Source organism: Eubalaena glacialis, chromosome 8 (genome assembly GCF_028564815.1).
Source record: "Eubalaena glacialis isolate mEubGla1 chromosome 8, mEubGla1.1.hap2.+ XY, whole genome shotgun sequence".
NCBI lineage: Eukaryota > Metazoa > Chordata > Mammalia > Artiodactyla > Balaenidae > Eubalaena > Eubalaena glacialis.
The window spans coordinates 104,734,372-104,760,165 of NC_083723.1; the positions used below are offsets into that span (position 1 = coordinate 104,734,372).

Below are 25,794 nucleotides of genomic sequence, written 5' to 3' on the forward strand. Positions count from 1 at the left end.
CTTGAATGTGTGAGCACGTGCGAGTGTGCGCACGCGCACACACCCCGCCTTGGTTGTCACAGCACCCGGAATCGCCATCAGGCAACGCGCTTGATTGCGGGCTGTGTTTGGGGAGTTGGTGGTCCCCACCGTCCCTCAACACACCACTGCCACTTCCTCACCAGTCGCACCCTTATCAGAAATCACGATTTGGGGCAAGCTTCTCGTCCGGGGGCTTCTGCCTCATGCTGTCCTTCAACTGTGAGTAATGAGCCCACTGGAGCAGCTTTCCTGGCCCTTGAAGACGGGCCCAGCCTGAAGAGACAGGTTAATATCTCCCATTGGCTGCAAAAAGATCAGGCAGCTTGTCTGTTAGGTCCCTGATTTTCTCCCTCCCTCTCCTCCCTTCTCTCCTGCTTTTCAAATGAAGCTTTGCACCCAGCGTCACAGCTCTGGTGCTCTGGTGCCCTGTTGCCACACTGTGACAGGAGCCAAAAAGCCTCAATTAAGTGCGAGCCGTGCTTTCACTGTCCCACTGGCCACAGTGACGACTGAAATCGTCGTTTCTTCAGGGCTGCATCAGTGGAAGGCAAAGGACGCAGAAATCCTTTTCTTTCCCTCAGGTCTCCCAAACAGGGAAGATAATCACTTCAATAGAACAATCTTTCCCTGAATTCTGCAAAGTGGCTTCTAGGCAGTGGTTTGGATTTGCTGTTCCTTTTTATTCCCAATAGCCCTGTGAATGAGAGAAGGAAATGAATAGACTGCTTATCACCGCACCACCAGGGTCTCCAAGACAGAGTGGAAGCTGGCTGGAATGGAGGCCGTGACGGCCTCCGCCTTCCTCAGGATGGGCTCCACCTCTCCCCACAGTCCCTCGAGGGCTCCCCCATACCGGGGGTTCCTCCTGTACGGGTGGAGCTGTCTCTTGCTGCAGCCTCCTTCCTGGAGGAAAAGTCTAACTCTGCCTGGTCACAGGGAGACGGGGCTGGTACACAGTCTCTGCGCACTCCTCCCTGATCAGTCCGACTCAGGCAGCAAATTTCCCCTCCAAAGGTGCCTCTCTCCTCAGCATGTAAGAAGCGTTACTCCCTAGTGAACGAGCCCCACCACCCCACCAGACGTTTAATTCAGTCGACTAGAAAGGTGTTTCCTATCGGAAGACGCCCTTCATATTATCTAGGCTTAAGGAAGAAAAGCAGGAGAATGGTAGGAAATCAAAACCCACGTCTTGTGCGGGTGTTTAGTCTGGAGAACATAAGTCATGAGGATGAGCGGAAAGAGATGCTGTACTGTCTTCAGATATTTGAAGGGCTGTCAAGTGGGTGATGGATGTTTTATGTGGCCCCAAGGAACTGGACCAGATTTTAGAAGGCCTAGAGGGTCAGGTTGTGGATCTCTGATTTTATGTGGTAAACTCTTGGAAGCCACTGAAGGGTTTTGAGCAGAATACTGTGCTTTAGGAAAATTAATCAGGCAGGAAGAATCGGGATAGGGGAAAATGGAGGGCAGGCAGGTAGATCAGAGGATTCTTGGCCAGAAGTGACAGGAGCTTGAACAAGCGGAGTTAGGTTGAGGATTGAGAGGATTCCATGGATCATATAAACAGCTATGGAGGTGGAATTAATGGAATCGATAAGATGTAGCAGTCATTAGGTTATGTGGATAAAGTAGGGACAAATCAAAGATAAGGGAGATTCTTAGACTGAGGGCTTGCTAGTGCTGCAATCAGAATAGGGGACAAGGAAAGGAGCGGAGGTGATTTAGCAAGAAGATAAGTTTGTTGAGTCTGAGGTATTGGCAGGACGGTCAAGGGGGAGGTACCTGTCAGACACTGGGGGATTGGGTCTAGAGCTTAGAGGACAGTTCAGGCTTACATGTCTAGGTTCTGTGTGATCACAGTGATGGAGAACATGAAAATGGATGGGCTTTCCAAGGGAGGGTGCAGAGAGTGAAAAGAAAGGGGCCCAAGACATAACTAAGGGCAACAGCAGGAGACAAGACGAACAGCCCAGAGAGAGGACCCCAGTGGAGGGGAGGAAAGAATTTCACGACGGGGGTGGGGCACAGTGTCGCTCGCCATATAGAGATGGAGTAGGACTCCTGCTGAGAAGAGGTGATGAGATTTGTCAGTGAGGAGGTTACTTTTCCAAGTAGAGTAGAAAGATAAAGTCTGAGTAGCAGCAAGAGGTATGATAGTGAAAGTCTGTTGTCACGGAGTGGAAGGAAGCAGTTGTGGTGAGAAACAGAGAAGGGCAACTCCGGAAATTTCAAAGTTTTGAATAGGGTCTGGGGGAGTAGAGTGGGAATAAAGGGGGCAGATGGCAAGTACAGGAGAGAAGATGTTCCTAGAACGGGGTGCAGGAGAGCCAGCGTGCGGGCACACACCTGTGCTTGGCGTTGGCTGCCTCAGCTTCCCTTGAGCCACATTTGCTTGCTTTTCACCTTCTCAGCTACACGACCGTGGGCTTTTTTAGTATCTTTATTGTTATTATGCTATTACTTGTACTGATCTTCTGGTTCTGGGAAGTTAAACTCTGTCTTGCCTGAACTTTTTTTTTTTTTATAACTTTTTTTAGGGGGTTTGTTTTGGTTTTTTTAGTTTATTTTTGGCTGCATTGGGTCTTCGTTGCTGCACGTGGGCTTTCTCTAGTTGTGGCGAGTGGCAGCTGCTCTTCATGGCAGTGCGCGGGCTTCTCATTGCGGTGGCTTCTCTTGTTGCGGAGCACAGGCTCTAGGCACATGGGCATCAGTAGTTGTGGCACACAGGCTCCGTAGTTGTGGTGCACGGGCTTAGCTGCTCCGCGGCATGTGGGAACTTCCCAGACCAGGGCTCGAACCCGCGTCCCCTGCATTGGCAGGCGGATTCTTAACCACTGCGCCACCAGGGAAGGCCTGGACTTTTTTTTACCCAGCTTACAACATGCTTTAGAGCAAGAGTCGGCAAACTTCTTCTCTAAAGGGCCAGAGAGTAAATAGACACTGAAATTTGAATTTCATACAGTTTTTCACAGGTCACAAAATATTTCTTTTTCAACCATTCAGAAATGTAAAAGCTGTTCTTAACTCATAGGTTGTACAAAAACAGACAGTGGGTTAGATTTAGTCCTCAGGAAGTTGTCTGCTGACCCCTTTTTTATGATGCTAACCAAAAAAAAAGTGAAGCCCAGTCTTCATCCACAGCCCAGAATTCAAGCTACTTATCAGGATAAGATGTATTTCTATATCCAAGATCAGCCTGTGGTCTTGAAGAACCTTGGCTTTTCAGAATTCCTCTCCTTTTTGGCTTGTTTTCATTTATTTCTTGAAGCATAAAGGTAGTGAGGTAGAAGGCTCTTCCTAAGAGCTTCTCAGCTCTCAGATTTTTATTCATTGTCCTTGCTTTGGGGGGTGTTAGTATTCCTGACAGTAGCTGGGTTTTTTCTTCTGCAGTTCCACTGGCTGAGCATACTAATCTCTAGACACTGGGATTTCACTTGCCTCAGGAGAAGGAGCCCAGAGAAATTATCTACGAGTGGAAAGCTCAGCAAAGGCAATGGTTTGGAAGTGTACTCCACACATCTCAGAACCATTTTGTTCAAATAACAGCACAGCTTGGTTTAGAAAAAGTCACTCTAAATTTATGTGAGTAAGCACCTATTACATTTGCCTGCCAGGTGTGTGGCAGGATACCTTCTGGAAGCTAGTAGTCGCAGGATCCACGTGCAGGTTTCCTGTGGCTTTCTCCGTACCCCCGGAGCTGTTCTCTACCAGCCTGGACAGGAGATTCAAATCGCTCTCTTTATCCATGAACATGGAATTTAAAAGACCAAGATTGGGGTTTGGGGGGTACCGAAAATGACATTTATTTTTATAAATCTAAGTTTCATTTGATTCAGAGATAAAGTTACGTGTTTAAAATAAGTCAGAAAAAGCAAAAGTTGAGGTTCTCATAGAAACCAACTCCCCCTCGCTGCTCAGACATGGGTTTGCGCTTGTTAGGTGCTGTCTCCATGGTGCCACAGTGTTACGTAAGAGCTTGAGCCGTGTAGCTCTCTTGTCGCTGGAAAGACCACTGTGGGCCTAGCTCTTGACCTCAGACGCTTTGTTTTCTATGTAATGAGGCTATGAGGTGGCTGTTTTGATATGGATAATTAGGAGAAACTCAATGGAAAACGTTTTTAGAGGGCACAGTTGTTTCATTCTGCTCCTAGTTGGTGGTGATATTATTGCAGCTGCTGCTTACAGCAAACCCCCAAATGAACATGTGTATCGGGAAGCCGACAGCCTGCCATCTCCAACCTCCCCTTCACAAACACACCCCCAGAGAAAGCCTGGCTGGCTTATTTATGGCCATGCGCTTGGGATGTCATGGGAAGGGAATGGCCTGGTTCATCAGTCAAGAGTTTTTCCTCCCTTTAAAAATCATTGTTTTCAGATCTTGCTCTGCGGTGGGGAGAATCACAAAAGGTTATTCTGATGCTGGCCCGATTGTTACCTGCCACACCAGCTCCACCTGAAAAAGCTCTTCTCCCTTTGGGGAATGATTCTTCGGTGTCTAAAGCCAATGATAAATCAACTTGGATGAAGCCAGTTCTGCCCACTACCTGGCTTGCCAGACTGAGAGCCAGCAATCCAGTGTGAGGCCTCTAAGCCATCCCTTCCGCGTCTCCTCCTCAGACAGTGGTCAGTGATTTAGCATCTAACACTCACTCTCCTTAAAGTCCCAGAAGTAAGAGATAGTAGAGTTCCTCATAAACTCACCAAGCATTAACTAGTATGCATATGGGAACTCAAAAGAGGACATTGTTATCACAGGTTTGTTGCATCTATTTTTGCTAGGTTTTTCTCCTCTCTGGCGTTTGTTTAGCACACAATTATTGAGTATCTCCGTACTGTGGCTCCAGAGAGAACCAGCATACCCCTCACCTCCAATAACTGCAGAATGGGATCCACCATTGACAGGCTGATAACTGGAGATGAGACTCGAGACGTCACCCCTCTCCTAGTGGTCACGCTATTGTGACTTGTGCCGGAGAAACTTGTCCCTCCCTTCTGTAGATGCCTCCCTCCATCCCTCCCTTTCCTCAAAGGGAGCCGAAATTCCCGTCACATTGTGGAGAATGGATCTCATTGCTCCCGTCCCCAATTAACTTCGGTTTCTGGTCTTTCAACAAATGCATCAAACATTACCAAATCAGGGCAACCTAATAAAAGTCTCCCCCAAACAACTGGAACTATGAAGTAAAAATAGCTTCAGTCTCGGCTTTTGCCCAGTTCCGACTCCCCTGACTACCATTACCTGAGGAGTTTGATCCCTTTAATTAGGATTCCTTCATTCTTCTTTTATCCCTTTATTCTCGTCACTGAAAGAGGCTTAGCAGTGACATGTTCCAAAATTGGCCCAGAAGATGCTGCCTCCCCCGAGGTAACAAAATAGCGGTTTAGAGAACAAGAGAGAGAATAAAGAATCTGAGACAATGCAAAATCCTGGTTTCGTTTCTGACCCTTTCAGTACAAACTGAGGCCGTGTATCGTGTAGAACTAACTCTTGGGAACCCACTGGTCTACCGTTTGCCTTGCTGTTTGGGCCATCTTGGGAACGTGAAAATATAGGACCAGCTGGTCCTAAGTGGGACGGTTTGCCATTCTCAATTGTTAACTGACTCACTGACGACATTTGCAACTTGAGACCTCCAAATGATTTCTGCTTTAAAGCTTACGAGAGAGGACTGAGAGCAAGCTTTTTTGGTACACGAGGTGCATTACATTTCTGAACTCCAGCAATGTACAGCGGTTTGGCTTTGCATGTAGGTTCAGGTGATGACCACATTGCTTAAGGTTAGGCAGGTGACCTATCTGCCTCTGCCTTCTGTGCCGATGGCTTAAGAGTTCTGGATTCTGTTCTTGATGCTTAGGGAAAGAGTAGAAAAGTAAGAATGTGTCACTTTTCTTGGACTACATATGGAGTTCAGTGTCTAACTCTCTGTGAAGTGGGGTTTTTTTTAATTTTGTTTTTCATTGGGGGGAAGGATGGCAGGGGAAAGTATAGAAATGGAACTCATTGAATGCAGGGGTAGAAATCTCTGCTGAGAGTCTGTGAGGTATAAGTTGGCCAGCCGCAGCAGCAGGAACTCAGGCAGAGGTATAGGAGTGCAGTCAGTGTGACAGGAAGCTTATTTTGGTGTTCTTTCTGTGCCTTGCCTTGTCCTTGACGTTTACTCCAGGGGACTGTGTTTATATAGAAAGAAGGGAGAGGTGTCCGTGGTTTCCTATCTGGGAAACTTACAGCATTTCATAGCATGCTTACCCAGGGTCCTAGAGACCAGGGATGAAGATGCTCCGTGACATGAGAGAGTCTAGCTGTCTGTCCCCCAGCTCTACTTAGCTCCACTTTATCTGCTAGCCAGGCATGTGCCACGTGCTAGCCGATAAAGCCTGTGTTTGTTCTGAAAGCCCCACCAGAACGGCCATTTTGTCTCCGCTATGGTTTGATCAACAAAATTTGTTAAAATTTCAGGGAGCAGTATTTAAAGCAGAGGTATTTTGACTTGAATATTACTTAAGTCTCTCCCTAAATATAGGAAGTAAAACCATAGCTCCCTGGTCTGGGCTGCTTTCGCAGAAGCAGAGGGATGGGCTTTGTGGCCACCTTTCGGCTTTAGGATCAAATAATTGCCTTTTCATTTCCATTGGGAAACTTACTGATGACCCCGTGGTCATCCCCACACTAAGGTTTTCCGATATTTCGTCCAGATTTTCTTTCCCCTAATAATTACACCCCCTGTTTTTAGGCTAAGCATTTTCCCTCCTTTTTGTGTTTACACCTTTCAAATGTTTGCAGTTTGTTATCGTGTCACCCTCTTAGTCACCGCTCAGCCGAGCTGTACAGATTTAAGCACCTTTAATCTGGCCTTTCCAGGCAGGCCTGCCCACCCCTGAGTCATCTTCCACTGCTCTCTGAGTGCGCTCCAGGCATGGCCGCCTGGAGCCAAACACGGGGCCACGGGTGGGAATTGTTTTCTCCTTTGTCGAGTTGGAAACTGAACACAGCTGCGGTGCAGCAGCCTCAGGTCTCGCTCACACTGCTGGTCGGTGCTGCCCACGTCCCCTGTGTATTTGAGTTGCGTTTCCCAAATGTGCTGATTCAAAGACCCGTGGGGCAAAGGGTGTAGCTGTGCTTTCTTTTTCGTCCTTGAAGTGTTGTGTCACCATGGGGAAGTGGGATGTGTGTAATTAGGAATTCTGTCAGCCCCTCTCCTGATATTTGCATAAGGTCTATGACCCTGACTGTTCATGAGCCGTTTCCTTCTCTGTGTATGGACTTCTGTCCCAGAAGTATTTTTCACGAATGTTCATTCAACATTGCTTGAGGATCTACAGTGCCACTGGGTGCTAGGCAGTGTGTCAGATGCTAGAAAGATCTGAATAAGATACAGTACCCACCCTAAGAAGCAATTTAGTTTTAGTTTAATTTGGGTTGGAAATGCCAGATTCTCACATAGGCTTGCTCATGGTAGCAGTGAGAGGAGAGAGCAGATTTATGGGAACATCCATGAAATTCTTAAACAGCATCCAAGGTGAGATCAGATCTCCCAGATCCCGGAACGCAGAGGGCGGTCGTGGGGCTGTGGTGGTTCCGGGACCTCGCTGCAGGTCTCTGGTGTTAGTGGTCCGGTGTTGATGCAGCGCCCTCCCCTCCTTCCTCCTGCTCCTGACGGGCTGATGTTCTGCATGCTGCCCAGTTCAAATTCCAGAAAGAATCTTTCTCACCTGTTACCTTTCATTTCTCTTTAGACAGAGCTTTTTTTTCCCCTCTGCCAGCCTGCTATAAATTGACTATCCTTGAATCAAGTGCAGTAGCAACTCTCCCCTCCCTCCTTCCCTCCCTCCCTCATTTCTCACCTTCTGCTCTGCCCTCCATCCCCAACTTCTGGTCAGGGGAGAGGACAGAAGCCAGAGTCATGTGCTGGAAAACAGCTGCCTGAGGCTGACCCTTAGCAAGGGACATGGCAGTGACGAGCCCATGATTGACTTGTCTGGTGCATCCTCCCAATGCATCCACCTGCCGTAATCCAGTTATGTGTTATTTCTTAACATTCTTCACCCTACAGACTGAATGGTAAATTCTGTCACCAATAGCATACTTCATACAATGGCAGGGGAAAATGATATTGTCATGCTGCTAATTAAGCTTCACTAGGACAAAGCCAGTCTTTTTCATCACTGAGTTTTCACCTCCCAACCCACTGCCTAGCCCAGAGTAGGCACTGATGCGTATTTGTGAAACGAGGGAGGGAAGGTCTGCCGAGGGAACTCGCCAAGTATCTGAAGTAGGCAGAGGGCGAAGGTGAGGTCTGCGTGCGTCCTCTGCCCTTGCCTCCATAATGTCCGACGTAGTGACAAGCACACAGCGGACAAGCAATAATCACCCTCAACTAATCCTTCCAGTTGGTTACTGTTTCCACTAGAGTTCTGTTTCCTGCTGTGAGTGCCTGGTCTCTTGTTTGCTGGACTAAGTGCCACTGGGAAGCTGTCGCTTCTAGCGGAGGCAGATTTGCCATACTCGCCATACTTCCCTTTCACTCCCAGTAAAGAAAAAGCCACCATGCTTTGAGCCCAGCTTGATTATCATAAAACTCAACATATAGTGTAGAATATTCAGAGCGATGCATGACTCTCTCACATAGCCATCAATAGACTCTTATATAGCCATTATCGTATCATTAACAAGAATTTGTCCTTTCGTTCCACAGCTGACTGACCAAAGTGTTTGTGTTAATTGACCTAGTTAGTCAATGTCTCTAAATGTATAATTTCTTTTTAACAGAATGCTCTTATAGCCCAGCATTTTACATTTGAAAGGAGGCACCCTATACTCAGGGAGTCAAGCCTTGGGTGGGAAATCTCAAAAGGGCATAACCCAGATTGTAGGATTTTCTGGCCAGGGGAGAATTTGGAGTTTCCTCATTTTACAGACAGAGACCTTGGGGCTTGGAGAGAGGTTTTATACTTCATCAGTGGCAGAGTAGAAACCAGAAATGATATGCTGATAGCTAGTGATGAATTTTCTCTTTCTAAGCTGTACAAGATCAGGCAAATCCTCTTTCTGTTTTGTTTTTAAGTAGTCTTGGTCAGCCATCATATCCCAGAAAGCATAGAAAAGGTGTGAGGAATGATGGGTTTATTCCCTACAGGCAGGTCTGTCTGTCTGTCTGTCAGGCTTTAAAGAGGTCAGGGAGCCTCCGGAGCAGGGGCGGGTGTGTCTGGCCTGCCTCTCCGGCATCTGCCCTTGGCGGAAGTCAGCTGCACCTGCCCTGGGGAGGGGGGGGTCTCTCTCTCCATTCTGCCCCCCACCCCGACCCCATCATAGGGAAGGAAATGTTCAAGAATGTTGGGGAATTTTTTTTTTTTAAACAAAATGTTTGTGGCATATGAATGGCTTGCCTGAGTCAGGGGTGAGCTTGGCAGTAGACCTGCACCTGTGGTGTTGGGAGCATAGCAGACTTAATGTGCCCTCGTCAGGGCCTTATCGGGAAAGACAGCGGTTGGTGGTGACGTGCACGATTCAGAACCGCGGGCTCTTCCTGGCCTGGCTGTGGAGGGCTTCTGGAACCCAGTGACACCTCGCTTCCTCCTCACCGTCTCGGGCGCTCACCTTTGCCGCCGGTGAGCCTGCCCAGCTCGGCCTCTGCAGTTGCTTTCAGAGACCCCAGCTTTCTTTCCCATGATGTGCTTTCTTTAACCTTTTCTAAGTCTGTTGTGTCGGTAACAAAGCGGCCCAGCCGGCCCAGCACTGCAGTGGCCTTTGAGTCAAGGTGCAGCGTGAACGGTGTTTCCTTACTGGCCAGGCTCTTGGGAAGGGAGGGCTCGGTGGGCCTCTTCTTGCTGATGGCACGTGGCCTTCCCCTGCTTTCAGCAGCCGTGTCTGTCTTTCCAGCCTTACGATGTTACCTTGTTTGGCTTGCTCCCTGTTAGTGGACAGCATATTTCTCGCCCTGTTCCTTGATCCCTTGGGACACAAAAGCCAAGTCCCGAAGCTGGTAAGTAAGCACTCGGTGTAGACTTTGACCTCTCCAGGAGGGCCATCAGGGCGCCCAGCGTTCTGTCTTCACACCCCAGTCTTCTCCTGGGGTTCACCAAGCCATGGGCCTTGCCCCACCAGAGGTCTTCAGTTAATTCAGTGTCATAACCGAATTTTTTTTCATTAATGAAATAGAGAAGACAGCGTGTCACATGTAGTCACGATTGACCACTGCTCTGTGGAAACTTTGCCGTATATGTGTACATACCCGTATTTAAGTGTGGGGTGGGGTCATAATCAACATTAAAAGTTTGAAAAACGCTCGTCTACACAGTCCGTCTACAGAAGTAGCTTGGCTCATAGGTTTCTAACACTCAGATATTCAATATTATAAAAACCCTTCCTGCTATCCTGGCCCCAGCTGTGAGCCCTGGTTTGGTAATAGATTCCACCTCGCCTACCCACTCCCTGTTTTGGGATCCAGCCTAGGGCCGGAACCTAGGGGTTCCCTTGCCTCTGTGCTCCAGTCCGACAGTGCCTGCACCTCTGCTACGGTGACGACCCGGTGCCAAGGGCCCACCACATGTAAACTCCAGCTGTGTCTCCACGCACCTGCCCGACAAGAAATCGAGTCCCCAGGCCCTGCACTCCTACCTTGTCTAACACCCTCTGGGGACAGCAGTACTCAACTCCAAAACTGGGTTTTTGCTCAATAGCTTTAGCATCTGACAATCTAGGGTTCAGATTGGCCACTTAGTAGCGTGGTGATTTGGGTCCTTAGGTCAATTCATAGATAGTCAAGGATGCTCAGTAAGTACTCATTTTCCCCGCTCTTTGTCCTCCTAGCGCTTATACCTGGGTTTGGCTGGGTTTCACTGTTTGCTACCTGCTCCCACTGGATCTACTTTAAAGATACAACCTCTCTCTATCCTAGTAAGTAGTGTCGACTCAGCCATCCCTGACCCTGAGCTGAGATGTGACATTGAGACAGGTTTTGACTGGGAAGGGGTTACTTCAGAGGAGACAGGTCCAAGAGAGGGAAGAGTCAGCCCAGCAGAAAGGGAAGTAAATGATAAAAGCAGAGATGGTATTCTTGTTCTCAAGCATATTTTCTGTTCGCTTTCCTTTCTCTTACCTGCCTGCCTGACAGGAATTGATGTGCTTGGATGTGTTTACTTTTTCCACTTCAAGGGCAGGGAAACATCCTGGTTCAGCTTTCTCCTCTTGAAGAGCTGGAGCCCAGCTCCTGGCAAGTAGAGGGACAGTGGAACGTAGGCCCTCCTTCGCCTCTGGGTCCACATGCAGTGGTTGGTGTTTGGTCACCACGGGCCCATGGGTTTCTCTCCAGGAAGGTGATCTGAATCCATTTCAGCGTGATGTGTTCAACTCCCTGGGCTCACGGGGCCATCTTGCTTCTCAGTTTAATCAGTTGGTGGTCTCCCAAGATTCAGAGAGGGCTGCTGGGGTCTCTTGCTCTCTTGAGACTTCACAATACCAAGGCAGCTACAGGAATAGAGTGGGGACATCTGCTCAGCTAGGGAGACTCTTTGGGTCCTTTAAGTGACACAACAGTCCACCAACAGCACCCCAGTTCTGCCCCATCCAAGGTCAGAAACAAACTGAACACTTGTTTTTGCGTTACTCTTGTCTCCTCAGCAGTGCTTTACCTATGGTTATGTGACCAGAAGTTTCAGTAGAATTGTTTATTTTTCTTTCTGACAATTATAATTTTTGCTTAGTTCACAGATACAGAATGAAAAATGTTTTTGGCTATTAATGTTGTAAGAATCATGGCTATCTTTCATTTTACTTGTTCCCCCATCTCTCCTTTCAAGGTTAATCTCAGGCTTTTTGCGAGGTTAATCTCAGGCTTTTTGGTTCTATGAGTTTATTGATGTCTTTTTCAAAAATCAGTTCCGCTTCTCCCTCACAGCCTGGCACTGAAGTGCCGGGAGAGAGTGAGGCGGCCCTGGCGCTCTTGCCCAGGTGACACTTGGGCAGGACTTTCCCCACCCCCTTCTGCGTGTGAGTAGGAGAGTGGTCCTGGCCCCAGCTCTGGCTGCTCTCCTGCTGCGGTTTCTCTCCTTGTGCCGTGCTCCCCGTCCAGCGTTCTGTTTGATGTCGTGTGTTCCTTTTTTGAGGCTTGGAGAGAAAGCTCTGTTCTTGAGCTTCTGAAAGACCAGGGTATACACTATTACCTTTCCTCTGAGCTCCATGACCTTGAATCTGTGCTGTGGCCAGAAACATGAGCAGCCACCTGGCTTCATCCGTAAGGGATGTACCTTCAGTCCCGGCAGTGGCGGCCCCTCTTCTCCCAAAGGCGCCCAGCAGGTGTCTGCAGTAGCCTAGCTGCCCTGCTGCCGCGACTCCCTGTGCCAGATCTTTTGTAACTTCACCCGAGGCTGTTTGTAAATAAGAGCTAACACCTTCCAGTCCTGCCTTATTGCAGCAGGAGAGGCCGGCAGTTACTTAGAGACACGGGCACTAAGTGCATATTCCTCCTCACCCCCCCATATTTTGATTATTTTCTTTTCCTATGTCTCTAGCCTAGTTCAAGTCTTGGCTTCGTAATTACAGCTGCAGTTTGAATATCTTGGAAATATTTATAAGTCTAATCCAGACATTAAAATGTGACATAGTTCATGGCCTCTCACAGGTGACCACTGTTGGTGATAAATATTTGCAAAATGAATGATTGAATCAAAGAGAAAGAAAAGGCAGTCTGCATTGGTTAGGAGCACCTGTATTGTATAAAATACTGTCCTTGAATACGTAGGAGTGTGAAGGGTAAGATTTTTGCCCTCAGGAATCTTACAGTCTAGTTTGCAGATTGAAAGATGACTGAGATTCTGAGAGTGGGTAATTGTGTCAGTGATAATAATGGTAAAATAATAAGAGCTAAAATTTATTGAACCTTTCCATATGTCAGGCACGGTACTAAATATTTTACCTAATAATCTCCCCTAGTTCACCCAACAGCCATGTGAAGTAGGTTTTTACAAATAGGACAACTGAGGCTTTGAAAGGGTTCAGTAACTTGGCCAAGGTCACAGATCCTAATAAGTGACAGGGTGTGAATCCAGGTCTGTCTGGCTCCAGACGCCTGATACTTCATCAGGATTCTGTTTTTCCTCTCTCTCCTTCTGAATGAAATACTGATGGTACTGTCGTCCCAAATATAGCCAGAGAACAGAGGGGGAAGCTTATTTGAAGAGGAAAATGACACCAAGTTAACACTTTTGAATTGGATGTGAAAGTCAGATAGTAAAGAGAAAATGGCTGGAATGGCTCTCAGGAGGCAGAATGGCTGGGGATATCAGTGTAATTTAGGTGAGAGAGCCATTTATGTAAGTGATGGTTAAAGCAGTGAGACTATAGGCCTGTAAGGAGCGAGGAGTCCAAGATGAGGATTCATGCCACATGTTAGGGTATGTGTGTTTCCTGCATATCTTATTTAGAACTCCCCGGATGGTCTTAATAATTCCCAGATTCTGTGACTGGGATCTCCTCTTCGCTGTTGCTGCTGTGATAGTGTTAGTTTTTCCCACCTCCGGCGAACTAAACGCCTCCCCTTCTACCACTGCCTCTGCCCTACCTCGTGTCATGGCATTCTGATCAAATGCCTGTCTCGTTACAAGGGTCAGGGGACCATCCTTGCTGGATACCAGGCCTAGTGGACCCCTTTTCATCACAAATTCTTCTTTTCTCCTGACACAGGCATCGAATGCCCCCGAGGAGCCCGAAACCTCCCAGGCTTGGTGCAGGAGGGAGAGCCGTTCAGTGAGGAAGCAACGCTTTTCACCAAGGAGCTGGTGCTGCAGCGAGAGGTAGGGCATCTTCCAGGGGCTTCTTGGATGAGGAGGGGGAGAAAGTGGGGCTCACTCAGTCTGATGGCAGAGATCAGTCTGTCCCTTTTTCCGGTGCTCGGCCTTCCACGGCCATGATCCATTCTGTGTCTGCCCACATTCCTGTTCCTTGAGCCCTGCTTCACTGGCCAGCTGCCCTCCAATTGCTCCTCACCGTGGGCGTCCTGAGATGTGGGATGAACACCAGGCCGGCCCAGCCAGGATCCTAAGGCAGAGAGCTTACGGCCTTGCAGTCTCCTCCTTGGCGAATTAGCTGAGCTGCCTGCCTCCAGCTGGATTTAGAAGCTTGACTAACCCTGTCAGGGGCCAATTTTCTTTGAACGTTTATTTGTATCTTTTGAGTAATTGCATTTTCTGTAGCGGGTTTTCTGACTTAATGTAATTGTATTTTTGTTTCTGCCTGTTGGGCTGGCTCTTGCAGGCAGGAGTTAGGCTGCTCAGCTGCCATGGTGCCCATCTACCTGCTAATTTTTATCAAGTCATAGTCAACAGATCCATCTTCATTCCAGGAGTATGCCAGTCACTCATCCTGCTAGGTGGGCACAAAAAAGGAACAGTGGGGAGTGTGCTGGGCTCAGGCTTAGGATTTTAGATCTGCCTTTTTTCTTTTTTTCTTTCTTTTTTTTTTTTTTAACAAACCCATAGGATACCTCCTGCTTTAATGCAATATCATAATACACATAGAGTGAAAAAGATTATGGGGGTTCTAGAGGTTATCTTGCTCATGAGTCTTTGTAGGTTTTTGGGAGCAGATGTGTGGTCTTCTTTGGGTTGCTAAGTGATACAGATACCTGTTTATAAGCTTCTGCATCTCTCATTTTGATTTGAAACGCCAGTGAATATATTAGGGGGGGTGCTTAATGCCCTTAATTGTCTCGTCAGTCTCACATTCCGCTCTATTTTGTTTGTGGTCAGATGCATTTGTTTGTGAAGAAGCCATCCTTACGTTGGCACGCAAGGTGTCTTTCCCCTCCCCCCTATTTTGTAACTCCACAACATAGGTTGAATTGTTATCAGTTAAAGAGAGCTTCCCACTAGAGAAGTATTTCAAGAATCCAAACACTCCTGTTGTCTGTCAGTAGCTGTTGAAATTTTTTGACGTTGCACAGGAATTAGGTCGAAGGGGCAGATATTTTAGAATTTCCCTCTGTAATATCCCCTTTGGATAATGAACTGCAGAGCTGTTTCATGTTGGAATAAGCAGGTGAGTGCCCTCAACGTCATGACTTTACAGAGGGAGCAGGACCAGATGTTGGTTGCTTGGCTGTGCTTTGGATGGGGGAGGCAGTCCCCTCACTGGACCGCCTAAGACGTTTGTTAGTAACACCCTCAGCACTTACTCTCTAAGCCACATTTCTGTTCTTTGTCACCAGAGTCCTCTTCCTGTTGTTGCCCGTCTCCTAAAGCTTCTTTCCCTTTCTTTTTCAACTCTTGTTTCCCCAGCCACTTTTCTTCCTGATCATGTTTCTGGCCCGCTGGTGATATCCAAAAGCACAAGGGGGTCAAAGAGAATACTGACCACTGAAAGGAGTGAGTGGCCCAAAACTCTTTTACTCTCTCATGGTTATTATGACCTTACCTTTGTCTGTGTATTTGCTGATATTTGATTGTTGAAAAAGATAAAAAGTTTTCCCCATTTTCGTTGGTGCCTCTGACATGTAAGTTTGCAGATCCTTAGTCTAATCCAAAGCTGATATTGATCTTTCTTGGTTGTAATGTCCCAATCTTTTGTAGCCGTGGGTTGGGGCCTCTTGATCGAGAACATTTCTACATTTTCTTAGCTGCTTGTATGATTACTTGGGCTGACTGTTTTGAAAGGTCTTTATCCAGAGGAAAGATGGGTATGGCCTAAACAAAGGATAACTTGAGATTCTGACTAAAGGAACCAGTTACAGCCTACTCTCCTGGGCCATTTCCCTTTATATAACATATGAAAACTCTTTTCTGAACGGTGTAGGAATGAAGAGAGGGTTTTGTTTTGTTATAGGTTTATTCACTTACTTCTACCTGTATAGTACCTTCATTTTTATTCCAGGGGTTGTCCTGGGGAGCGTTTCTCTTTGCCATCTTCCCCCCACCCCCCTAGGATCTAGAAAAGCCTGATGGATTGGTCCTCAGATGTAGAGGTCCTTCCCACCCTTAGGAGAAGGGCCGTGGGGTTGCCTGGATGGCTGAGCAGGGGTCCGCAGCCTCACACCGCACACGGCTCTCACCTTCAGGGCAGCCTCCACTCCAGGAACTCCTCTGGGGCCGAGCTGCTGTCCTGTTGGCCGAAGTTGAATGGGTTTTCTTACCTTGTGCCTGTTCCCTTGATAATCACATTTAGCTCAGGTAATCAGGTGTTGTGAAGATGTGATTGGCCTTGACCCTGCCCCAACCCTCCTCTAAATTCTTTTTTATTATCTTATTTTTGGGCCAGGATTTCTCTACCCCCTGCCTGCTTTTCCCAGTCACTATAAATCTCTCTCGTGTAGGAAAGGAGTAAGTAGCACATGGATCACGTGATTTCACAGCACCTCCTGGGCCCCATGTGTGATCCCACAGAGAGATGGCCATTAAGTTGGACTCCAGAACCCATAGACTGAATTGAGAAGGATGTGAAGTAGGGGAGAGACTGTGTAATGACCACCGCCCCTAGGTCAGCCCCTGCCGGGGAGCAGACAGAAAGCTGGGGTGTGGGGTGCCTGGCCCTGAAAAGCGACTCCTTGTTTATGAGGTGGGTTGTCTTAGCTTTGGGCAGACAGAGCAGGAATTGCTGCCTGTCTCCTTCTCAGTTTTGGGTGGAGACAGACTTGTAGCCTTTCCATCCCATATCCTCATGTGGAGCCTGTACCGTCTCACACGAGACTCCTCTCATTTCAGCTGGCCCCCGTTATCTTGAGACCTGAGAGCCTGCTTTCCTGAAATGTGTTTTTACGATGACACTAGTCAGGACGGAGCGCCTGACATTTCTGGCCATCACTCAGCTCATTTTCCTGAGTGTCTCCCCTGCCACCTTTCATCACCTTTCTTCTTTTTCTCCATTTTTCTACATGGTCCTTCTCCTCAGCCATTGGTTCCTCTTGGCTTTTGTTCCTTTCCGTGAGTCGGGAGTCTGGGAGGACTGTTCCAGGTCAGTGGTCTGGGTGTTCCGGTGGTGCTGCCAGCTTCAGGTCATTAACAGTAAGCTAGACACCATGTCATTACCTGATTCTCTTTGTGACCTTGAAGGCCAAAGCAGCCAAGAAACTCTGAAAGGCCTTCAACAGTTCTTCTCAGCTTCACTCAGCTGGTGTATAGCAGGGATGGGCAGACCCGGCCCACTGCTAGTTTTGTAAATAAAGCTTTATTGAAACACAGCCACACTAACCTTTTTATGTACTGTCTATGGCTCCTTTCATGTTATAACAGCAGAGTTGAGCAGTTACAACAGGATATGTGGTCTGCAATGGCTAAAAATATTTACTGTCTTTTTATCAGAAATGTTTGCTGACGGTGCCATACAGGTTTTGCCAAGTTGGGTTTAAATGGCTTGGTACAGCCCTGAAAATGAGTTTGTTCTCATGTCCCCGGCCTTTGAGGCTGGGCTACTTCTGGACCACACAACATGAGATCATTGTGTCCCATTGGATGGCATGTGCTTGGTGACACCCCCTTTGCCAGGCACCCCCCCTCCCCCAATACAGCTGCCTCTTTCAGGCAATTCCCTGCCACACTGCCAAGGACAGGAAGATCTGGTGTAATTTCCCAGATGCGGAATTGTGCCCGTTGCTAGCGTCTTCCCAGAAGTAGTGGTGAGAGAGAGCATTAGATAACCGGCTTAAAAGTGCAGACTCCAAGGTTTTCACACTCCATTTATCATGTGGTCCTGGGTAAGTGATTCTTTTCTGCCTTGGCATTCCTATCTAAAACATTGATCCAGCAATCCCAAGCCATCCTCTTCCTTTTGAGGCCCTTCCTGTGAATAAAATAGTCATTTGGGATCTCTCCACACCTTCGTTTCGGAAGGCCAGCTAGCCAGCCCTCACTCACTGACCCGCTGCTGCCTCTGCAGCTCTGTTGGGAAAACCTGCACTTTTAGAGAGGGGGGCGTAAAGTATTATTAAAAGAGATCAGTGCCGCAGTTGAACCCTCTTCACAGTTCCAGGCTGTAGGAGGTGCAGCTCCCAGGGAGGGGCTGGGGGCTCATTTCCAAGGCCTTTCTCCGTGACCCCTTTGTCCTGAGATCTGCGAAACGGCCCTTTGCTGCTGCCTGGAAAATGACGTCCTCGTGCTGGACAGCGAGCCGAAAGCTCTGGCTGCTGCCCTGACCTATTTCCCTTCTTCCTGCTGGCATCAAAAGGGAGGATGTCCCCCCGGGGAGCTCATTCTGCAGGCTGCAGTGGCCCGGGCTCAGTCCTGGATGCCCTCCCTCCCACTACCCGTGCTCTTAGAAACAAAAATGCGTGAAAGCATTACAGGCAACTGTTGCCGTTTGAAGAGCAAGTATTTATGTTTCAGAGAAATATGGACTCAGCAGTGAATATTGGTATATATTTATGGAGGGGTTTGTCTGGGAAAGAATACTTAAATAAAAGGAAAGTGGTTCCTTCTCCTTTGTTTCAGCACCAAGTGTGCTGCATCTTGTCTGAAAAAGATAAACCGGTCTAAGCAGTTCACCACTGATGTAAATAGTGTTTTCCCCACGCCCTGACTTTGCCCAAAGCACTGTGGTATGTGCCCTGTCACCCTTCCTGCTCCTGTCTGTCTGTGTGGGCCCCTTCCCTGTCCAGGAGACGCATGGGAGGCGGAACAGTAGCCACATTACTTCTCCAGATCAAGGCGATGAGGATGGTTCCAACCACGGGGAAATCCACCAGGGTGGAGGACACCCACTGCTCTCCGACTCTTGTCAGTGCCGTGCCCCTTGGCAGCCCTTGCTGAGCCGGGAATAACAACCTACTGGAAAAGGAAGCCAGCCGTCCAGCAATGTTGCACTTACTTGTACAAAGACACCCTATTCTAGATTATCTCTACCACTTCCCAGGAAAGAGGGAAGGCAGTAAGGACAGCTTTCTAAACAGCTCTCTTATCGCAGGAGATGTTAAAGGCTATTTGGGGGCTAAGGCTTTTCTCACCTCCCCGCACATTCTTGACAGTTCATCACCCACCAGGGGTCTTTCAGTCTGTTTTTTCAATTAATTTAAGACTTATTTTCTTTGACAGGGTTGGGAGGGGGTCAGGTAAAGACTCTCTGTCTTAATAGTGATCAATTTTGTATAGCGTTTTCTAGTGCAAAAGTTCTTTCATATATAATATTTTGTTTTAATCTCACAGCAAACTTATAAGAAAAATATTATCCCAAGATTTACAGTTCTGGAAACTAAGATGCAGAGTGAACTGCCTCTATTCACAGAGCTTATTGTAGGACAAATACCAAAACCCAAATGTCTGTATTCCCAATCGAGTGCTTTTTCTCCCCCAGTCTTGCCAGTTTTGCTATTAGAAGGTGGTCATTCTTTTTAGCCATACTGTATATTTCTCAACCCTCAAATGTCTGGAACTAATAAATTAGTAAAGGATCTCCCTAGAGGTCCAGCACTGACTGAGTGGTCAGTGCCACTGGGTCTGATTCTGGGGGCTCTCAAGACTGCAGAGGGATCTGAGGAATTTGCTGTGGCCCTGCCTCCCAAAATATCGACTCTCCTCTTGTCACAGTTCTTGTATCTTTTGACTGCCTGATTCCTGCTTCATCTGTTGCTTGGCCTTTGTGGGCCTTAATTTTTGTATGATTCCTCGCTAACCTGTCTTCGTATCAGTTTGATCATGTATATCCATATTTCTATTTCTAACCTTTCTTAAAAGAGAAATCTTGACTTAAGTGCATTGTTTATAAATACGTAACTCCCCATTGCGTCTGGGATGAAGTTTAATCTCCTTAGTTTACGTATATCCTTGATAACCTCTCAACTTCATGTATCACCACTACTCATTCCACAATCTGCACCTCATCGGAACTGACTTTATTATACTCAGGATTCCCCATACATAACATTCCATTCCATCTCTCCCACCCCTTGGGTCAGCTTGAGCTCTCCACCCAGTATACCAACCACCCCCCTTCTTTGCTCTCTTATTCCCACCTGTCCTTCAAGATATGCCTCCTCCTCTCAGAAGCCCTCCCTGGATCTCTCAGGCTGGGTGAGATGGCCTTCTGTCAGTCCCCAAAGCACCTTGTCCATACAGACATCTGTCATGTACTGGCCAATGATGTTGAAGGCATCTGTCTGTATTGGTTTCCCCACTAGATTGTTAGCTCCTCAAGGTCAAGAAGCATGCTTTTGTCTTTGTTCTTCGTATCTTACCTCGTGTGTAAGAGATACTCAATAGATAAATGTTCATTAAATCGACTAATTGATTCCCTGTGACCTAATTCTGGAGATTGGGAAGAAGGCCTGTTCTTGTCTGTTACAGTTCTTCAGGAAAGCTCTCTAAGCTTAGCATTTGCGGGGCGGAGAGGGAGTCTCTGGAGTATAGAGGTTGGACACACAGCTGCTAATTTAGGAACTTCTCATTGAAAAATTCCGTTACTCAGACCTGACTGTGTGCTTCCTATGGGACCCTGACCTCCCTGGGTCTCCTCATCTTACAGATGGGGTAATAAGATAATGGTATTTGAATGCTTTGTTTTGTTTTTTTTAATTCCAGTGTTCACAAAGAAAGTGTTAGTGTCCCTTCCCCACTCTCCTAATATAGGCTACTTGTCTCTTTCCCTCCCTGGTTGTTTTCCATCCTCTGCTTTTGTTGATCTAACTATTAAATGAGGTGAAGCGTTTATTTTGAAGTTCAGATTCCTGTTCACTGATAGGTTGTAAGCCCCACGTGAATACCAGGCTGTTATCTGCTCACTTACAGCCCCTTCAATTCTGGACTCCTGGCCCTTGCCAAGTATCTCTAAAAGCTCTAGAAGGAGGGCCTTCAATTCCCATTCTAGTCGCATTCAGTGAAAGTGGCATCAGAGTGAGAATAGGTGAGGCTAAAATGAAGACTGTCACATTGTCCTTTCTTCCCCCTTCCCCTGGCTGCTGGTCCCCCTTATCGGCTTTTAAACTCCTTGGGAGCCAGTCACCGGTCTCTTCCCAAGCAGGCTCAGCAGCGTGCGCTGATGGGTGCCAGCAGTGTGCTGGCTCCAGTGGGATTCCTCTCTGCAAAGCTGCTGGCTCAGCGGGCTGTTGTCTGTTCCCCTATTCTTCAGCTTGGAACTTTCGTAGCTAGTCAAGCATAGAATTGCATCCATTCTTCTGAAATAGCTGCTGGGCCTAATCCTTCATTGGCTTGGCCAAGATCCTATTACCTGTAATTATGTCATACAGCCTGACTGGCATAGGTTTGATAGGCCTCACTGCCCTCCAGAGGCTAGTGTTTGCATCCCGGGCTGGCTATTGGGATTGTGGGCAGAATAAGGTTTAGGCCCACAAGAGATTTGGCCTCCTTAGGATATATAGGAAGGTCTCAAGAAAGTAATTCTATCTCAGGGAAGAAAATCCTTTTCAGCAGAGGTATTTTTCCTTTCCCTGGACAATGGGTCCCTACTATTATAAACTCTTCCTTGACAGACTTCTGTATTTTTTCTGCCAGTTCAGTTTGGTTTTTCTTAATATTCCTTCCAGCACAAGGAAATTAGAGGTATAGTCTTTAGACCTGCCGCATTCTGTTTCCTCCACAAGTAGAAGCCTTGGCAATGCTAAGGCAGTCCCTGGCACTGGTTTTTCCTTTCCATCTTTAGTTCTAACCCACATCAGTCCCAGAGTAAAGCTGTAAAAGGCTCAAACATGACTTCCTCTTGCATCTTTCTGCTATAATAGTCCATAGTACTTACTTTGAACTTCATCTAAATTGAGGCCTGGAAGCGAGTATAGTGGGCAGTGATTTCCGCTGGAGAATGCATTTACTGGTTTGCTAACAGATTATCACTACAAACGTAAGGTCGTAAAAATCCTTCAAACAGAGCCTTGCTAAGCAGAACCCCTGCCACCTATGGTATTCGATACTATCTGCCTGTCTGACATAAAACGATGTTCTTTATGAGTCATCCCTGTGGAAGATGGCTATTGCCAGGCACATTCAGCCTCCTGGTCTACCTTCTGTAGAACTATGGAGAGCCTCTGACCTGGAACAAATGGAGAATTGCAATCAGGAGGTAAGAGACTGCTGGACTCCTCAGAGGTAAAGGTGCCTGCCGGGTGAGCTGGGTGCCATTTATTTTAATTTAGATATCTCTTACCTCTTCAGTCACCCTGGATGTTCACTGCTTCTTAAGCTTTGGTTAGGGTTCTCTTTAAAAAAAAAGGGGGGGGGGAGCTAACATTCTTAATATAATGACAGAGGGCTGAAGAAAAGGGACTCAGAATTTGTGTTTTTCAGATGAAATCCCTTATTATGAAGTCTGTCCACTTCTTTCTGGAAGCCTAATCTGGAAATTAGTTCTGTTTCATTAATACCTTCTGACTAGCAGATAATATTTACTTTTCACATGCAAGACGGCCTCATATAGACTGCCCACTCTGTTTCCAGAAGAGCTTCACCTCAGACCCCAACACATTGGCCCACGCCCATGTAGACTTGAGTGTGAGCTTTCATCCTGGCATGTTCAGGGGTTTTCAGGCCCCATGCCTCCCTGTTCTGTTTGTCCTAACTATTCCCAGACACGCCCACTGCCTGAATGTTAATAATCCCCTTGGAATTATATAATTCAACTGATATCATTTTGGAACACGGCTCTTAATAGACAATAGCAGGGCTGCCTGAGCTGCCCGCAAAGAAAAGCGGACTGTAGATTGCATTTGCTCTCCAGGTAATACTAACATTCTGGTTTTTCACGTGTGACTCCCCCAGGGACACAAGCCTGACTGCTCTGGTGGATGAGCCAACCTTAACCCTGCCCTCTTCTTGCCATTAGCATGCCCACTGCCTGGGTCTGTTGCCACGGACTGGACGAGATCCTCTGGGTTCCAAACCTGGCTTTATAGATGAACTTCCCACTTGCCGCTCTACCCATGACAGTTTCTGGTCAGCTGAACTTAAATGGATTTTGGAAATGAAAGTGACCAATGGTCTGTTATGAAAAGCAGTGGTGCATGAAATAAGATTATGAGCAAGCTTGAGAATTAACAGCAGAGATCCCCTAACCTGGTCTAAACAGCATGTCTGCCCATTTAAGGACATCTTTCCCTTCCTGGCCACTTAACAAAGACTCTGTTAGTAATGTGTGCAGAGTCAGACCTGGGTTCTCATTCCAGGTTCACCATGTACTGTGTGACGTTGGACATGATCCTTACCCTCTCTAAAACCAGGGCAATCTCAGTGCGTAATAGAATTCAGTATGAATGGTGCCCCTGGGGTTATGCAGTGCAGCCGACCTGCTAAACCTAAGTGCCTCACTTACAATGAGGGCACTTGCTCTATAGGGTTACTGTGGAAATAATGTATATATGTAATGTGCCCAGCACTGGTGCCCTCGTAGATAGTAAACACTCAGTGAGCAACAGCTCACAGCATCATTTTTATTATGAATGAAAATTCTCTTGGAGGTTAGCTAAAATCTAGGATTGGAACTTCACCGAGGACAAACCACCATAGCCAGAGCAGGCAGGGTGGGCTGGGCACAGGCCTGTGTGTTGGGAGCATTTAAGTAGAATCAGGGGTCAGCCAGTCTCTTTCCTACAAAGAAGATAAAAGTCGGGGTCTCTTTGCCGCTGCTTCTGCATCTTCCTGCACATTAGAACAGCTTCTTTCTAGGCAGGGTCACATTCAGTGGAAACACTAATGCTGAGAAGTCCTGAACCTACACACAGAGCCTCTTTTAGACTTGACTGTGGACCATAGATAAGCCACCCGTCACCAAAGGGGGGAAGCCAGGACGCCATACATACCACGTGGACATCTAAGAAGGAGTGGCTTGAGTATCTGTGCCATGCACTCCGACTGCCATGGGGTACTTGGAGAATGATCTGCCAACACCAAGGGCTCTCCCATGCTTTCTTATACTGGACTCTGACCTTACTCATTTCCCAGTGTCACTGGGACTTGAAAATGGGGGATACAGGGATGACTTATTTAGAGCCTGGCTGGTCCACGCTTCCTTATCCTCTGATGGTGTAGTGGTGGTCTTTTTTGTCTCCATACCACCTTACCATGACCACATCAGTCTGATTGCCATTGAGTTTATCTTTGATCTGTGTTCAGTTGGAGGGCTGGAGGAGAGTGGAGTGCCAGGCAGGAGCTCTAAAGAAAGATCTAGATGTTAGCCAGTATTAAAATGGATAAGAAAAGAACCCACGACAATCCCTTTGGGACACTCATTGCAGCAAGAACAAAAGCTATCCATTGAACCAGGAATGAAAGGTCGAATTGGAAGCTGCTTCACCGTGCCATTTTTCTTTCCAGGTTAGCGTAATGCCTTCCTCTTCTCCCTTTCCCTTCTCTTGGTACACTGGAATTCTGTGTAATGGTCACCAGAAAAGGATCTTGGCATTGACTGTATACACCCAGAGATGGAAGGTCATGCACATAAGACCAACAGGTCCGTCCTTCCCCAGCCAGAGCCCTGCATTCGCCACTGCACTTCAGGAGTCTCTCCAGCGCTTGCAGTGCTGGGATGCTGTTACCTCTCCAGTTAAATAAAGCTACAACTACTGACCCAGGATTTTTATAGCAACACTGCAACCTTATATGAGGAGATGCAACAAATAGTCCATTACCACTGATTGGATATGGATTTTTGGCCTGGCCACTTGCCACTTGGTAATTTTAGAATAGGGTCACTTTCGGAATTGGAAGATTCCTTGTAAGAGGATACTGGTATTTGCTAAATAGTTGTTGCTTATCTTCATGCCCTCTTATAGCTGCACCCTCGCTCCTGAGCGTGGGGCCGGTCTCTCTGTTTGCCTGGCAGAGACGGCCAGAGCTCATCCTTCATCGGTTTACAGGGCTGCAGACGTGGCCATTTCCAAACGCCCAGGGTGCACTTAACCACTTCCTCCTTCTAATCTCAGCACTTCCACTCTAAACACATCAGCAGCTTTGTAACTTGCATTTTATTTTGCTCTGTGTTTTGGCCCTTCAGGTATTTGTGGGAGGAAGGTGGGGAGACTGGCGAACTGTGTTGTCATTGATTTCAGAATTACACAGTCACACCCTGAGTCACCGTCCCTGGAGAATCATGCCAGGGCTCTCACTGCTTTCACACATGGCTTTTTATGGTTGGGTTCTGTTTTATATTTGACATGTGACTGCCTACCTTGGTTTCACCATCTGCAAAATGGGAGCACTCAGCCCTGTTCCACCTGGAGAATGCTGAAAGTCATGGTGGCGAGATCCCTGAGGAGCCCCTTGTCATTCCCACATATGCAGTAAAGGGTTGCCAGGCCCCAGATGACAAATAACCACCCACAAGCTGAGGGCACTGTGTGGCCTGGAGAGGAAGCTCCGGTCAGACAGTTTTTTTCCTCATCTGCATCTGAATAGTTAGACCCAGTTGTTGAAACAAGAGAACTGTCGTTCCTGGACCCTGAGATCGGACCATTCTTTACCTCAATGAGCTAACCTTGGGTCATATTTCCCCTTTCCCTCTGCCATGCCATCTGTCTGTTACATTGCCTCTCACTTGACATGACTTTGGTTCTAATAGGCAGTACTTCGTAGACAGCAGCTGTCCCCGAGCACTGAAGAATTCTCTCGGTCTTCCTTAAAGCCAACTGGTTGGGCCAGGTCCTGAGAATCAGACACTACACGTATGTCTTTCTGTTATGGGTTGATACGCCCGTCTGTGGTAACAGTGTGCCCTGTTTCCTGCTTCGCTGGGGAACACTGTATTTACATATAACATCATCAAGCCTGTCTGCACGTGATCCCCGGATTCAGATCCAACCTCTCACCTTTTGATCTTTTTGACATGTCTTTCAGCCCAGAGTGTTTCTCAAGGGTCAG

The 25,794-nt window shown here is 47.4% G+C and overlaps 1 protein-coding gene across 1 annotated transcript in view; it reads left to right on the plus strand.

Annotated features, from left to right (window-relative positions):
* The window catches only part of SND1 (staphylococcal nuclease and tudor domain containing 1), a 429,076-nt gene that overhangs the window by 319,466 nt on the left and 83,816 nt on the right, over positions 1-25,794 (plus strand). Inside the window, exon 16 of the mRNA XM_061198696.1 lies at positions 13,700-13,809. Coding sequence (XP_061054679.1) covers positions 13,700-13,809 — 110 coding nt within the window. The remainder of the gene's footprint in view (positions 1-13,699; positions 13,810-25,794) is intronic.